Below are 14680 nucleotides of genomic sequence, written 5' to 3'. Positions count from 1 at the left end.
CCCCCTCTGCTCTGCTAGCCCTCCACTAGCCCTCTGTTAGCCCTCTGCTAGCCCTCCGCTAGCCCTCTGTTAGCCCTCTGCTAGCCCACCACTAGCCCTCTGCTAGCCCTCCGCTAGCCCTCTGCCATCCCTCTGTTAGCCCTGCGCTAGCCCTCCGCTAGCCGTCTGCTAGCCCTCTGCTCTATGGTACAGGCCAGGGTTAACTTCATTACCATGCTGAGTGCCCGCGCCAGCAATGCCCAGCTGGCACCAGACATGCTCCCTGTCTTTAATGAGTCTGTGCCGTGGCCCCGGAGACAAAGAGCAGTGTGGGAACGTGCCGCCGGGCCTCATTCTCCCAGGACAGACTGCTCCTCTGTGCTCCTGGGTCACTCTGTTATAGCCCTGTCTCTGGAACACATCACAGCCTACTTTCCCCTAATTAGGGGCATCTCACAGAGATGGCCTAACGGGGAATGCTGGGATTCAGAGGGACTGAGTCCTTTCCCACACTGAGATGAGAGTATTGCTGTATTCAGGCCTTTTCAGTTTCCTTTAAAACAAATAGTTGCTCAGTGGTAACCAATCAGACCCAGAAATGTGTTGCATAATATTTTGAATCAGGGCACTTTTTAATCAGGACACTTTATGCCCGTATACATAAAGTGTCTAGGAGTAGAACATTTGTTGTAAATTCTGAGAATAGAGACATTTTACCCCTACTCTTATGGGTAAAAATAAAAGCTATGCATGAAGTGTCTTTAGTCCCACGTAGTCGACAGTTTAGGAGACCTCATGAGCTATGCTAACCAGCAGGTGTCTTGAGTCAGTGGTTCCTGAGCCACATGCAATTGCTTTCGAGTTGTTGATAGAATGTTTTGATATTTATTTTTTGATATGAACAATCAATTAATAATCTAGACCTACATGCAACAGTATCTCTTGCGCTTTTGACAATGATTTCACATGAGGCCTATTTCACATAACATGCCTAAATACGTCTAACTAGTAGGCTAATGAATAAACATATCTTTCTTTGTATTATTTAATTACTGTATTATTTATTTACATCATGTTATTTCAAGTCCCTTTGGAGCGCAGCATTATGTTATTAAAAAAGATGCCAACACATGCCTATAAATTGGGCAATTGAAGGCATCTAGGGGATTATGTTAACTTTGATTGTGTTCAACATTATCAGCAAGTGACTTGATGCCAAAGCTGTTAAAACAGTAATATTTGTAAAAAAAAAAATTAACAAATCCTCTATTAACAACAATCAGAATTGGTAAAAAATATATATATGTTACGCGGGGCCTCCTGAGTGGCACAGCGGTCTAAGGCACTGCGTCACAGTGCTGGAGGTATCATTACAGCCCTGGGTTCAATCCCAGGCTGTATCACAGCCGGCCGTGATCGGGAGTCCCGTAGGGCGGCACACAATTGGCCCAGCATCGTCCGGGTTAGGGGAGGGTTTGGTCGGGGGAGCTTTACTTGTCTCATTGCGCTCTAGCGACTCATTGTGGCGGGCCGGGTGCCTGCAGGCTGACCTCTGTCATCAGTTGGATGGTGTTTCCTCTGACACATTGGTGCAGCTGGTTTCGGGTTAAGTGGGCGAGCGTTAAGAAGCGCGATTTGGCGGGTCATGTTTCAGAGGACGCATGACTCGACCTTTGCTGCCCGTCTGGGAGTTGCAGCGATGAGACAAGATCGAAATTGGGGGTAAAATACAAACCAAAAACTATATATATGTGGTTATGCATGCCAACATATTAGGCAATAATTAAGAGTAGGCAAAGTGATCGTGTCAGATGAAAATTCTATCATTCGTTTTATCAATGCAACATTTGATTTACAGTCACTTTAAACGTGGTTGTCTGTAGCGTACTATAGAAATCACACCTGGCCATGCCTCATCGCCATTTGCAACAATGTCAATGAGCTTCATCACTATCTTTCCTGCGTGGTACCTCAAACTGTCGTGATTACCAGCGGAGATCAACTTTAATGACGCAACTTTTATTACCTCTGAAGAGTATCTTAAATAACTCTCACGCATCCTGGTAAAAAAAAAAAAAAGGCCACTTGTCTTTTGCTACTAGCACTGATTTTGCTGATACAAACTTTGCTGAGGGAAAATGTACTTGATATGATTGTGATGTGTTGTCTCACCTAGCTATCTTGTTGCACTAACTGTAAGTTGCTCTGAATAAGAGCGTCTGCTAAATTACTCAAATGTAAATGCAAAATGTATGAGTTGATTTTACTTCTAGATCAGAGTTAAAAGCTGGCCGTTTTTTGTTGTTGTCTTAAAACAGGCTTTAACAGGATTCCTAGGACTTTTTCTGAGATGCTTTGTCGATATGTATGTACATTTGTCAATATGTATTGAAAATGAAAATAAAATGTTTGAAGGAAAGAAACGCTTTTTATAAAAATAGCCAAAGCAAAGAACAAGTTCTACTGCAAATTGCCTCTGAATGTAGGGTTATCCAACCTCTTGCCAGAGTGGAAAACACAAGGTCATATACATAACCTACATGTGTTGCCTCATCCAGGCTGTGTAATGGGGAGAATTACCCTGCATATGTATATGAGTCAAAAACCAGTAGGGTAGATCACATGTCATTTGATAGTGTTAAAGGCTTCTGATGGCAGCATGCAGGTTTTAGGGGCAGCCAGCCTGTCCACTGCTGTTTATCAATAACACTCCCTGTCTCTCGTCTACATGTACAGCCACAGACACAAAGGCATATTATATATAACACACACACACATAAACACACATGCTTGAATGTACACACAAACCTGTACATGTACAGACATGCATAAATCCACATTTTGATATCCTGTGACTGTTGTGCCTGGTTGTCTGATGCAGTGCTGTGTGTCTCTCCTCAGATTCTAAAGGCTTGTCAAACCCAGGCGAGGTGGAGGCTTTGAGAGAGAAGGTCTACGCCTCTCTGGAGGCCTACTGCAAACAGAAATACCCAGATCAGCCTGGCAGGTACGGATACATGCACCTCCCTCCATAAACTAAGCTTCCCCTAATGTAAATTGTTGTAGTACTGGAGACGGTCTCGAGTCCGGTCTCGAGACTACATATTGAGAGTATTGGTCTTGTCTTGGTGTCCAATAAATTTGTACGCAGTCTTGACTCGGTCTCGGACAGTGAGGACTTCCTGAGACCAGCAGAGACCAGTGGAGTAAAACAATTCAGTTAGCGCATTAAAACCGCTTCGCCAGGCCAAATATACACACTCCTTTCTTAAAATATGAATATCTTAACAGCCGTATCTATTATAGACATGTTTGCGTATTGGCGAGTGCACTTTTTGTAAAACACAAAGTGCCAGTGGTGTAGCGGAGGGTATACGCTGGTATAAACTGTATACCCCCTTTTTTTTCGGTGGGCATTGCGCACACTCACTTCTCCCTACTGATGCGTATCAAAGTAGTGTAGTGGAGGTAAATGACGTATCAATTATGTAGAACAATAGAGAAATCATGCACAAAGTAGCCTACACATTCACAAAGCATGTGAAATATATTCACACGCGTGCCGCACACAGCCTAGTTTCAGTGGATCATCTGCAGACAGCAGGAGTGGGCAGCTCTCAGCTGGTTGTGGCATGGAGCAGCTCACAGAAGAATGACATCGGTAGCTGGTAGGGTAGGTAAGATGTTTAAACGTAGGATATCTGCCAGTAAATACTAACTAAGGCAACAATGGGTATGCAAACCAGGTATTGAAAAAATGTTATCCTATTTCTGATGCGCATTTGTCATCATGCGCTGTTTGCATCAGGGCGTAGACATGGATGGGCCTGGGTGGATACAGGCCCAACCATTAGGGAGCCAGGCCCCGGCAGGCCTACCCAATCAGATTTATGTGGTTTAAGCATTGTTGTGGACTTAGACCATCAAATGTTTGTCTTTTCTCTAATAAAAAAAGTGTGATTTTAAGAAAAATACAAAAAACATATGGAAACATAGGATTATTCACATAGGGTGCCTTTCCTTCACTGGGCGGGCCGTTTAGGAGAGTATACTTCTCCAGGCACCATTACACCACTGCAGAGGGCTGATGGAAAGTAAACAGTCACACACAGCATGATGTTAAAGGATAAGCAGTTCATAAACTCTAACATAATGTAATGAGCCAGTAGGTCCCAATCATAAGAACACAAAAACACAACCATTAAGCATTTCCCAAATGAAATGTATAACTATTACTTCCTATTGCAAAAAAAAACACGTCACGTTTAGCACACAAAGTAACCTGTGACCTAAAGTTTAAAGTGAAACTGACAGCGATTTAACTACTTTGATGATATGAAACAAACAGACAATCTTAATATCAATAAAAATATAAAATTCCCAGTTTATGCTAAAAAGAAAACTACTTTATAAGAGGGTTTAAAAATAAGTTATATTTGACTCAACGTTCCATGACATACACAAAGGCACTGCTGGCAGAATAAATGGATGCAGTTCAATACATGACTAATATAATTCACCAATACATTTCTTGGTAGTCCAATAAATATTCCTATCAGGTTGTAAATCACAGCTGGCCTGGTACATTGTTTGCTGCCTCCATTTGGGAATCACTGTTTCAGTTTCAATTACTCAATATTCTGGACAAATACGGACGAATGTAACTAAGGCTGGGAATGTCAATACAATCAAACTAGCAAGAGCAATGATCACAAGTCAGCCATAACGTGGCTAATAGGCTAGTCTATATTTATATATTTATGTAGAAAGTTAAAAACACTGAACCTAATGTTAGCTGGCTAGCTGCTAGGAGGATGTCATGTCATGCCATTGAAGGGTGAGTGACTGACTTTTCCCCTCATATCGTTTTTTGGTGGCTACACAGCTAGAGATGCAGGTGTCATTTGGTTAGCTAGCAATAACTTAAACGACTATTATACAGTTAGCATATCTCTTGTGTTCGCAAATGCACTCTGGCTATCTACTCCGATTTCAGAGGACTCTCATCTGAGTGTGCCAGAGCGCAGAACAACTGATGAATTTACGAACGAGTAACACCTGCTGAATATTACTGGTGTCAGTAAACGTTGGCAAAAGAAAAAGTAATAGTTAGTTAAGAACAGCCTAACCAGCTCTGCTACGGCAAGTAAAATGGTCAGAGTGAGGTGTTCTCTCATTTGTGTCTGGACGTAGCGAGCTGGCAAGCTAGCCTACTTTATCCAGTTAGCTTGGGTGCTTGGTTGGGACAAGCATGCATTGGCAGGCGCACTGCAGAAGGACGAGGAGGACACAATTCCCCATCGTTTTCAGTGCAATTTTGACAGCCAAATAGCTGAAAAAGTTTGAGAAGGTTCATCTAATGCCTGTAAACACTCAGTCCAGTTCAAAGTGAATGATGGCAGGCCCGTGTGGCAAATGGCTTGTTTTTATAAAAGTCTATTGTAGCTCTGGTTGGCTATAGCGCACCGGTTTGTATAGACTCCAGTCCTGTACAAGACAAAAGGTTACAAAAAAAGAAGTTTTGTCCCCAATTGGTAGTTCCAGTCTTGTCCTATCGCTGCAACTTCCGTACGGACTCGGGAGAGGCGAAGGTCGAGAGCCGTGCGTCCTCCAAAACGCAATACAGTCAAGCTGCTTCCTGACAGTGCCTGCTTAACCCGGAAGCCAGCCGCACCAATGTGTCAGAGGAAACACCATACACCTGGCAACCGTGTCAGCATACATTGCACAAGGCCCGCCACAGGAGTCGCTAGAGCGCTATGGGACAAGAACATCCCTGCCGGCCAAACCCTCCCCTAACCCAGACGATGCTGGGCCAATTGCGCACCACCCCATGGGTCTCCCGGTCGCGACCGGCTGCGACAGAGTCTGGACTCGAACTAGGATCTCTAGTGCCTCAGACCACTACGCCACTTGGGAGGGCCCAAGACAGATGTTTTTATTCACTTTTATTTACTGCAGTGTCTATTGCTATAGAATTTTGACAATTGCCCTAGTATAAATAATTCTCAAACATTCCAATGTCACGTTTACTCCCGCTCCCCCTCTCTGGCACTCGTTGTCACCAGTTTTCTCATTATTATGCACATGTCACCATCGTTACATGCACCTGCGCCTCATAAGACTCACCTGGACTCCATCACCTTCCTGATTACCTCCCCTACAGTGCCTTGCGAAAGTATTCGGCCCCCTTGAACTTTGCGACCTTTTGCCACATTTCAGGCTTCAAACATAAAGATATCAAACTGTATTTTTTTGTGAAGAATCAACAACAAGTGGGACACAATCATGAAGTGGAACGACATTTATTGGATATTTCAAACTTTTTTAACAAATCAAAAACTGAAAAATTGGGCGTGCAAAATTATTCAGCCCCTTTACTTTCAGTGCAGCAAACTCTCTCCAGAAGTTCAGTGAGGATCTCTGAATGATCCAATGTTGACCTAAATGACTAATGATGATAAATACAATCCACCTGTGTGTAATCAAGTCTCCATATAAATGCACCTGCACTGTGATAGTCTCAGAGGTCCGTTAAAAGCGCAAAGAGCATCATGAAGAACAAGGAACACACCAGGCAGGTCCGAGATACTGTTGTGAAGAAGTTTAAAGCCGGATTTGGATACAAAAATATTTCCCAAGCTTTAAACAACCCAAGGAGCACTGTGCAAGCGATAATATTGAAATGGAAGGAGTATCAGACCACCTCAAATCTACCAAGACCTGGCCGTCCCTCTAAACTTTCAGCTCATACAAGGAGAAGACTGATCAGAGATGCAGCCAAGAGGCCCATGATCACTCTGGATGAACTGCAGAGATCTACAGCTAAGGTGGGAGACTCTGTCCATAGGACAACAATCAGTCATATATTGCACAAATCTGGCCTTTTTGGAAGAGTGGCAAGAAAGCCATTTCTTAAAGATATCCATAAAAAGTGTTGTTTAAAGTTTGCCACAAGCCACCTGGGAGACACACCAAACATGTGGAAGAAGGTGCTCTGGTCAGATGAAACCAAAATTGAACTTTTTGGCAACAATGCAAAACGTTATGTTTGGCGTAAAAGCAACACAGCTGAACACACCATCCCCACTGTCAAATATGGTGGTGGCAGCATCATGGTTTGGGCCTGCTTTTCTTCAGCAGGGACAGGGAAGATGGTTAAAATTGATGGGAAGATGGATGGAGCCAAATACAGGACCATTCTGGAAGAAAACCTGATGGAGTCTGCAAAAGACCTGAGACTGGGACAGAGATTTGTCTTCCAACAAGACAATGATCCAAAACATAAAGCAAAATCTACAATGGAATGGTTCAAAAATAAACATATCCAGGTGTTAGAATGGCCAAGTCAAAGTCCAGACCTGAATCCAATCGAGAATCTGTGGAAAGACCTGAAAACTGCTGTTCACAAATGCTCTCCATCCAACCTCACTGAGCTCGAGCTGTTTTGCAAGGAGGAATGGGATAAAATTTCAGTCTCTCGATGTGCAAAACTGATAGAGACATACCCCACGCGACTTACAGCTGTAATCGCAGCAAAAGGTGGCGCTACAAAGTATTAACTTAAGGGGGCTGAATAATTTTGCACGCCCAATTTTTCAGTTTTTGATTTGTTAAAAAAGTTAGAAATATCCAATGAATGTCGTTCCACTTCATGATTATGTCCCACTTGTTGTTGATTCTTCACAAAAAAATACAGTTTTATATCTTTATGTTTGAAGCCTGAAATGTGGCAAAAGGTTGCAAAGTTCAAGGGGGCCGAATACTTTCGCAAGGCACTGTATATCTGTCACTCCCTCTGGTTCTTTCCTGAGGCGTTATTGATTCTGTTCATGTGTTTTATGTCTGTACGCTATTCTTATGTCTTGTTTTTTTCTGTTATTTATTAAATTCACTCCCTGTATTTGCTTCCCGACTCCTAGCGTACTCGTTACATCTAAGAATTTATGAAAATGTAAAAATGACCATATCTAAGTTGTCGCTTGTCAGATAATTGTGTCATATTCTTTGTGGGAGTGTTTATGAACAGATTTTTTGTAACATTTCTTGTTGCTAAAATGCTGTCATTTCCACTCTAAATGCAACAAAGTTTCACACACATAAGGTATTTTCAAAGAGATGGCTAACAACAGCAAACACGCTGCAATAAAAAACACAATTCCATTCACCCGGTGATGATCGTTTAAAACAAAATTCTTTAAATGGAGAAGCTAACAAATTAGCAACCATCCTCTTTGATAACGCCTGCTGCAGCTGTTGCAAACTAGCCGACAACAAAAGCTAGCTAGCTAGACCGTGGGAAAACTACTGCTCGCTATTGCTCATTGACCTGTTGGCCTTCAAGAAGGCAGAGTTTCTATACGTTTTTGTAAAAAACGATCCCACTCACTAAGTCAAAATGTGATTGGTTGATTCCACTGTCACTCCAGAATGTTGCATAATACAGTTGAACGGCAGATGCCTTTATATAGCTTCTGATGCCCTAGCCAATGGCTGACTTAGCTAGCTAGATTTATCTCCCCAGAGACAGCAAAGAAAAATCATGATTGGATCTTTGTTTCCTCTTCAGTGTTAACCCTTTCCAACAAAAACTAAAGAATAAATCAGAACATAATTGAAAAATAATTTTTTATTATAATCATTATTTTATAAATCATAGCCCTTCTCTGAAGGCATAGAAGGCCCATTGCTCCCCCACTGTGTTGGGTTAGTAATAATTTGTAGAGTGGCTCTATTTTCCTTCAGCATGCATTTATTCTGAATGTCTAAAGAATCCACATGTTGTTCTGAAATCTGAACACAGAAATACTGGACATTTTAAACTCTTATTATGGTGGTGATTTGACAGAATAACAATCGTGGTCTTGAATTGGACTCGCATTTTTCTGGTCTCGGTCTTGACTTGGTGTCACACCCCTTGTCCCCCTCCCGGCTGTCTTCTTCTTGACTCAATTTGCTTCAGTCTTGGTCTTGAATCGGTCTCGCTTTATTTAGGTGGTCTCGAACACAACACTGCCAAATAGGTTATTGTTGAATTGCGACTGTCTGTGAAAAGTATATAGGCCCAGCCAGGCATATCGCAATATTTCAAAATACAAACGCAGGAAACATAGTTTGTAAAGTAAATGGCTATTGCTGTATAGAGCAGACATTGAAAATACTCTAATCTGTCATTTAGATATCCAAATTCTAAACTTAATTGAGTGAACAGTAGGCTATTGGCACCATCGGAGAGCATCGGCTATCCGGTGAATGTGAATATTCACTCTTTATCATTGTTGGATCAGTGACACTTCAAAGTTTGTTTTTGGACAATAACTTCCTCCTCCGGGCTAGATGGACGTCATATTGTAGGCTATTTGTGTCTCCCCTTCTCGCAGGCCTATTATATTGATCAGACAACTTTGTTATTCATTGATCTGTTTGTCAATGTTAGCAGAACAGGCAACTGTAATTTTTGTGGTATTAACCCTTTAACCGTATTCTCAGCTGACTGGTAGAGAATATTTTGACAATGGATTTAGAAGTGGAAATGAAAAAATTATCTTGACTTGAATTTGATTGGTCAATTTCTCCAACCTTCCTGCAATATAATGAACATAATGTGTATCCTTTTGGGTTGCTGCAGTTGTGGTACTGTGTTGTGGTACTGTGTTGTGGCACTCTTTGCCCACTGTAAAATAACTCAAAATCAGTCACCAAAGATATGGGATTAAAGACAGGAATTCAGTTTGTGAGGGATTCATTCTGCACCATTACTGTTAGTAAAGTCCCTAAAGAGTAGGAATCTGAAGATAAATAGCTCAAATGGAAAAATGCTCAAAAGCAATAATTTGGAAAATAATTTGCTCAAACCAGGCAGTTGATATGTCAGGAAAAAAATATGTTTGACTTAAAATAGGGTCAATAACCTTTTAATTAAATATACTTATTTTGGTGAAAAATATAAATTAATTGTTGACAACTCAACATAAATTGGTTAAGCCACATTTCATGGCCCATTGGGTCAATTAATCAATATTCAGACTTAAGTTTGCCTATAAAATAATGCCTATAATAGTAATATTGCACTATACACCAATTTAAAACACATTAATTTCAATGTCATTGAATATTCATGTTTGGACATACAAAATTACCATAATTGTTCAAATTTGACAAAAGTCCTCATTTAACAATGCTTACCTACCAATAAAAGCCATTACAGAAGACTTAAAGTAAGTTTTGTAATATAATATGGTATTGCTTTTCTCCTCTCAACCGCTTGGTAGAGCTGTTATTTCCAAAAGAAACATCAAGTGGAAAATAAAATAACAATTGGAAGTTCTTATTTGAGTTGTTAGTAATATGAATTTTAGGTGAAATCATGTTTTTCAAGAAGAGGCAGTTAAATGATTAAAAAGATTCTGTTAATATCTCCAGTCATATAACAGTGTAGTAGAATTGCATGAGATGTGTTTATAAAAGGCCCAATTTGTCCCATGCATAGTAAGGAGAAGAAATGTATCTGATATAGCCTACTCTACGCCACTACACACTCAGCCAGGCATTGAACGGTCTTGTTTGCAAACAGTGATTGACTTCTATTATTAGCCTAAATGATGACTATTCAGTCTACGCATCACTTTAGGAATAACGTTAGTAGGCTCTTACATCAGTCTGCAAATGCGATGATGCATGGAATGCTTTATTATGAAGGTGCATTTTATGGTGAAAATTCACATCCCCAGACTTCAAATTCACGTGCCACCTATCTCTTTCTTCTCTTTTTCTACCACTCTGTCAGTGTGTTTGGCTGAAAGTGCACTGTCTGCTTTCTGTATTGTATATGTAGACTACAGTATATGACAGATGTCTCAATTCTGTCATGGGCATCCCTTTCATGAATCACTGTACATCAGCATATGAGACAACATCTTGTCTACATCCACCTCTTATTTTCTGTCACATTAATCACAGTTATATTGTGTCTTTGATGGGCTAGGTTTGCCAAGCTGTTGCTGCGGTTACCAGCCCTGCGTTCCATTGGTCTGAAGTGTCTGGAGCACCTGTTCTTTTTCAAGCTCATCGGGGACACGCCCATCGACACCTTCCTCATGGAGATGCTAGAGGCGCCCCACCAAATGACATAACTGCAGGCGGGGCGTCGCCCATGTTCCCCTCGCCCCCTCCGCCTCTACGGAGGGTGGTCCTGCAAACCACTCCCCCTCGAGAGATTATGTGACATCATTGGATCTAGAGAAGTCCCCCCTCTTTGATGTGTTTCAAAAAACAAGTTCAATGTCCATGGGTCTGTTTTATACACTGTATATATATATATATATATATATATATATATATATATATATATATATATATATATATATATATATATATATATATATATATATATATATATATATATGAACTCATGAGATGAATTGAAAGACAACAATGGACTGGAGATGAAACGGACCAAGGGGAAAGGAAGTGTTTTAAGCCATTGTTTTGTAATGTGAAACAACAACCAAGAAGATCAGGTGTTGAAGGTAGGTATGTTTGCAGGTGTATTTTGAATTGTGGCGGTTTCATCAGCAGCGTAGGTGTTGGGAGAATCGTGTTTTGGACTTGTTGAAGAGAGCCGGGACTGCATGGGCTGTCCCTGGCTCTGTTCGGAAGCGTCTCACTTTCAGGACTAACTTAAGGGAGATTGGTCCGTTTGCAGGGGGGAGGAACGAGGCAAGGTCTTGTCTGGTCCAATTCGTTCAGGTGCTGTCGAGTTTAATCCGGTCAGGTCCGGTTGGATCTGTTTTGAGGTGTACTGTATGTGTTTTGGGAGAGAAGGACTCAAGAGGTGGGACCATGCAGATGAACAGTGCTCCACTCAGGTCCCTCAACCCAAACTCAGCCGCTTCTCCATGTCTCCTTATTCTATTAGCACTGTGTGAACATGAGAGGAGGGATGCTACATCGGTCCAGTTTTCAGAGGCTCAGATAGCTTTAGTGACTGATTGGAGTGAAAGCCTGCAGTGTGGCCTCTTAGGCCCAGAGCTGGGTGACCTTCATGTGGCCTGAAAAAGCTTATCTCTGGCACTACTCATTCTGTTGTACTGTACTGACATTAGGGGCAGTGTGAATCTGGATTCACCCTCACATAAGCCCTATACTACATGTGCATTGCTGTGTGCTCTGGAAGGTTGGCACAGGAAGGAAAGCAAACGGATGAAAGTTCCCGTCGCTCTACTACAAGCATTGTTCCTTTTTCCTGTCTGCGTTAAGGTGACAACAAAATTACGAAGAACAGGACAAATGGTTTGTAGGGAAATACTGTCAACTGATCTGAACTTTTTAAAGTGATGCCACGACTTTGTCATGTCATGTGTCCCTCCACCTCTGAGACCATTCGTTTCTGCTCCTTCTGTGAATTACAACACACCATAATCAACCTCCACACAGCAACCAAGCATGCTGTTCCTCACAGTGTAACCTAGCTTTAGAATGGCCTTTGACCTGTACAGGATATTTCAAAAGTATTGATGGTATTTGTCTGTTTTCATCCATCAAACTCTCTGTTCTCTACATACCCCCCCATGTCAAACAGTTCATGGGAGAAGTGCTTCAATGCAGTCATGTTTATGGTGAGATGTTCTCTTATTTGGATTGTGGAGCCCATGCTCCTCCATTGAAAACTCTGTCCCAGACCGTCCACTCTGACAGGAGGATGTAGGCCTGGTGAAGAAACAGAGACCCTTGCCTGCTCCACTGCCCAGCCTCCCATCACCCTCAGAGGAATCCACACCCTGCACTTCTCTGGACAACCCAGTTTCATTTAAGTCAAACTGAAATGTTAAATATGTAACATTATGTATAAATCTGCTATATGCCCATATTGCGCATTTTGTTCTTTCTATGCTGCAGCTGCTGCATAACTATGCATCAAGCATTTCTCCAAAGATTGTCCAGAGATAGTGCGGTTTCGTTGTTATTATAAAGGGGTGGTTAAACCCTTTTCCGAAGGACAGCAGACTGCTTTAGATTAACCATAAACTCTAGCAGAGCTCCAGGACCAAGTTCATCAGCCCCACATGATAGCAGACTAGAGAGAGCTAGAGAGACTTAAACAGAGGGGTTGACCAGCAAGAATAGGGAACTTGGTGGCTGTAGGAGAGCTGTGACTTCCCCCTAGTGGAAGAGATGCACAACTGCTACATTACTTGAATTTTGTACAAGTATTTAATCAGAAAAGGCACTTTTTCATGACATTATCAATATAAATTTTCCTCTTTGGTCAGACAAAACCTCAATTGAATAAGTAGCAATAACCACAGCAGGATTGATTGACAAGTCCTTAGTCCAAATCTAGTTCATGTATTTTAGTGAGGTGGATGAATTTTCATTAGGTCTTATTTCAAACAATTCAGGAAACAGAGAAATTACTGCCATGTTCAGGCCAATTATGTCTAAACAGTATTTTTATCTGGTCTAAATGGTAATTGTCAGTCAGGAAAAAACTACTGAAAATGAATTGGCTCATTGTTCAAATGATTCCAACTTAAAGCACTAGTATAGGTAGTTCTCTGGAACATGAGGTCAAATCAGACTGGCACCCCAAATAAAAGTTCAGAAAAATAACCACATTTGGATGATTATCCAACTTTTTTAAATGTACACCTAATCTCCTCTCTTGCGTATGATGTCTCCTTTTCTGAGCTTGATTGGGTTCATGTGATTTAAGACCCAGGTATATATATATATATAGTGTATGTAAAAGCCATACTCAGATGTGCAAGCTCACTCCCTCCTTAGGTAGAATAAATAGCTTAGAAAAATGCTTTATAAACCATAAAGCTCTATTTTGTCTATATGTATATGTGTATATATTTATAAATATATATAAATCCCTTCCGTACATTTGTCCAGTCAATTTTAGCAAGAGGGAGACAACTATTTCAGTTGAAACTATTCTGAGCCAGGACAGATTCCATCGTGTTATACGCAGTAGTTTTTTGGTGTAAAAAAATGTCATCTGAGTTCTACCTTGATTCTCTAAAAGTCAACCAGCAGAATACCAGCAGCTCAAAGCCCTAAGAGAAGGTCCCTTGCCAGCTAACAGCAGTTATATATGGGACCTGAAAACACAGCAAAAAAACGGGTTAATACACTCAAAATACACAAAAAGCCCAAATGGATTGTTGCTAAGCTACGTGTACATTCAACAATGTTATCAGGAGATGCAGACCTCATGACAAGATCACTGCTTTCTTTGTTCCATAAACAGTAAAAAGTAATGGGGAAAAAAACACAAAAAATATATATTTTTGTACAAACTTAATTTCATCCCTTGCTTATGTACTCTGTTCCCCCCCTCCCTTTTCCTCGTGTGGGCTGTTGTATACATTGTTTTGAGTTAATGTTGATTTGAAATGGGCAGGGGAAAAAAATCTGACCATGTATGGTCAGGGTGAGGAGCGGTTGGCAATGACACCCTGATAACTGTCATCTATACTTTGTGGCTTTTTTGGCCTATCGTTACAAGATGGGATTGTCCTCTTTTAGATTGTTTATTTTTAGGGAGATGGAAAACGGCATCTGTTCTTTGTGGGTTGTTATCGGATGTTCTTTCATGGAAAGAAAAAAATAAAACAAATCTCAAATTAAACTTTCTTGATGCTCCTCGTCTTTGTGCTGTTGTGTTGTACTCTCTCCTAATAGGATATTACAT

At 41.1% G+C, this 14680-nt stretch overlaps 1 protein-coding gene across 4 annotated transcripts in view; it reads left to right on the top strand.

Moving 5' to 3' along the window:
- The window catches only part of LOC110509348 (retinoic acid receptor RXR-alpha-A), a 146003-nt gene extending 131386 nt beyond the window's left edge, over positions 1 to 14617 (top strand). For all 4 annotated transcript variants that reach the window (XM_036967462.2, XM_036967460.2, XM_090226844.1 and 1 more), the window contains exons 10-11: positions 2881 to 2986; positions 10964 to 14617. In XM_036967462.2, coding sequence (XP_036823357.2) covers positions 2881 to 2986; positions 10964 to 11111 — 254 coding nt within the window. In that variant the 3' untranslated portion in view covers positions 11112 to 14617. The remainder of the gene's footprint in view (positions 1 to 2880; positions 2987 to 10963) is intronic.
- Positions 14618 to 14680: the final 63 nt, after the last annotated feature.

This window comes from Oncorhynchus mykiss, chromosome 29, assembly GCF_057628025.1.
Source record: "Oncorhynchus mykiss isolate SJ-2025 chromosome 29, ASM5762802v1, whole genome shotgun sequence".
NCBI lineage: Eukaryota > Metazoa > Chordata > Actinopteri > Salmoniformes > Salmonidae > Oncorhynchus > Oncorhynchus mykiss.
Note: the sequence above shows the minus strand (reverse complement) of the source record. Positions and strands in the feature narration are given on the sequence as shown.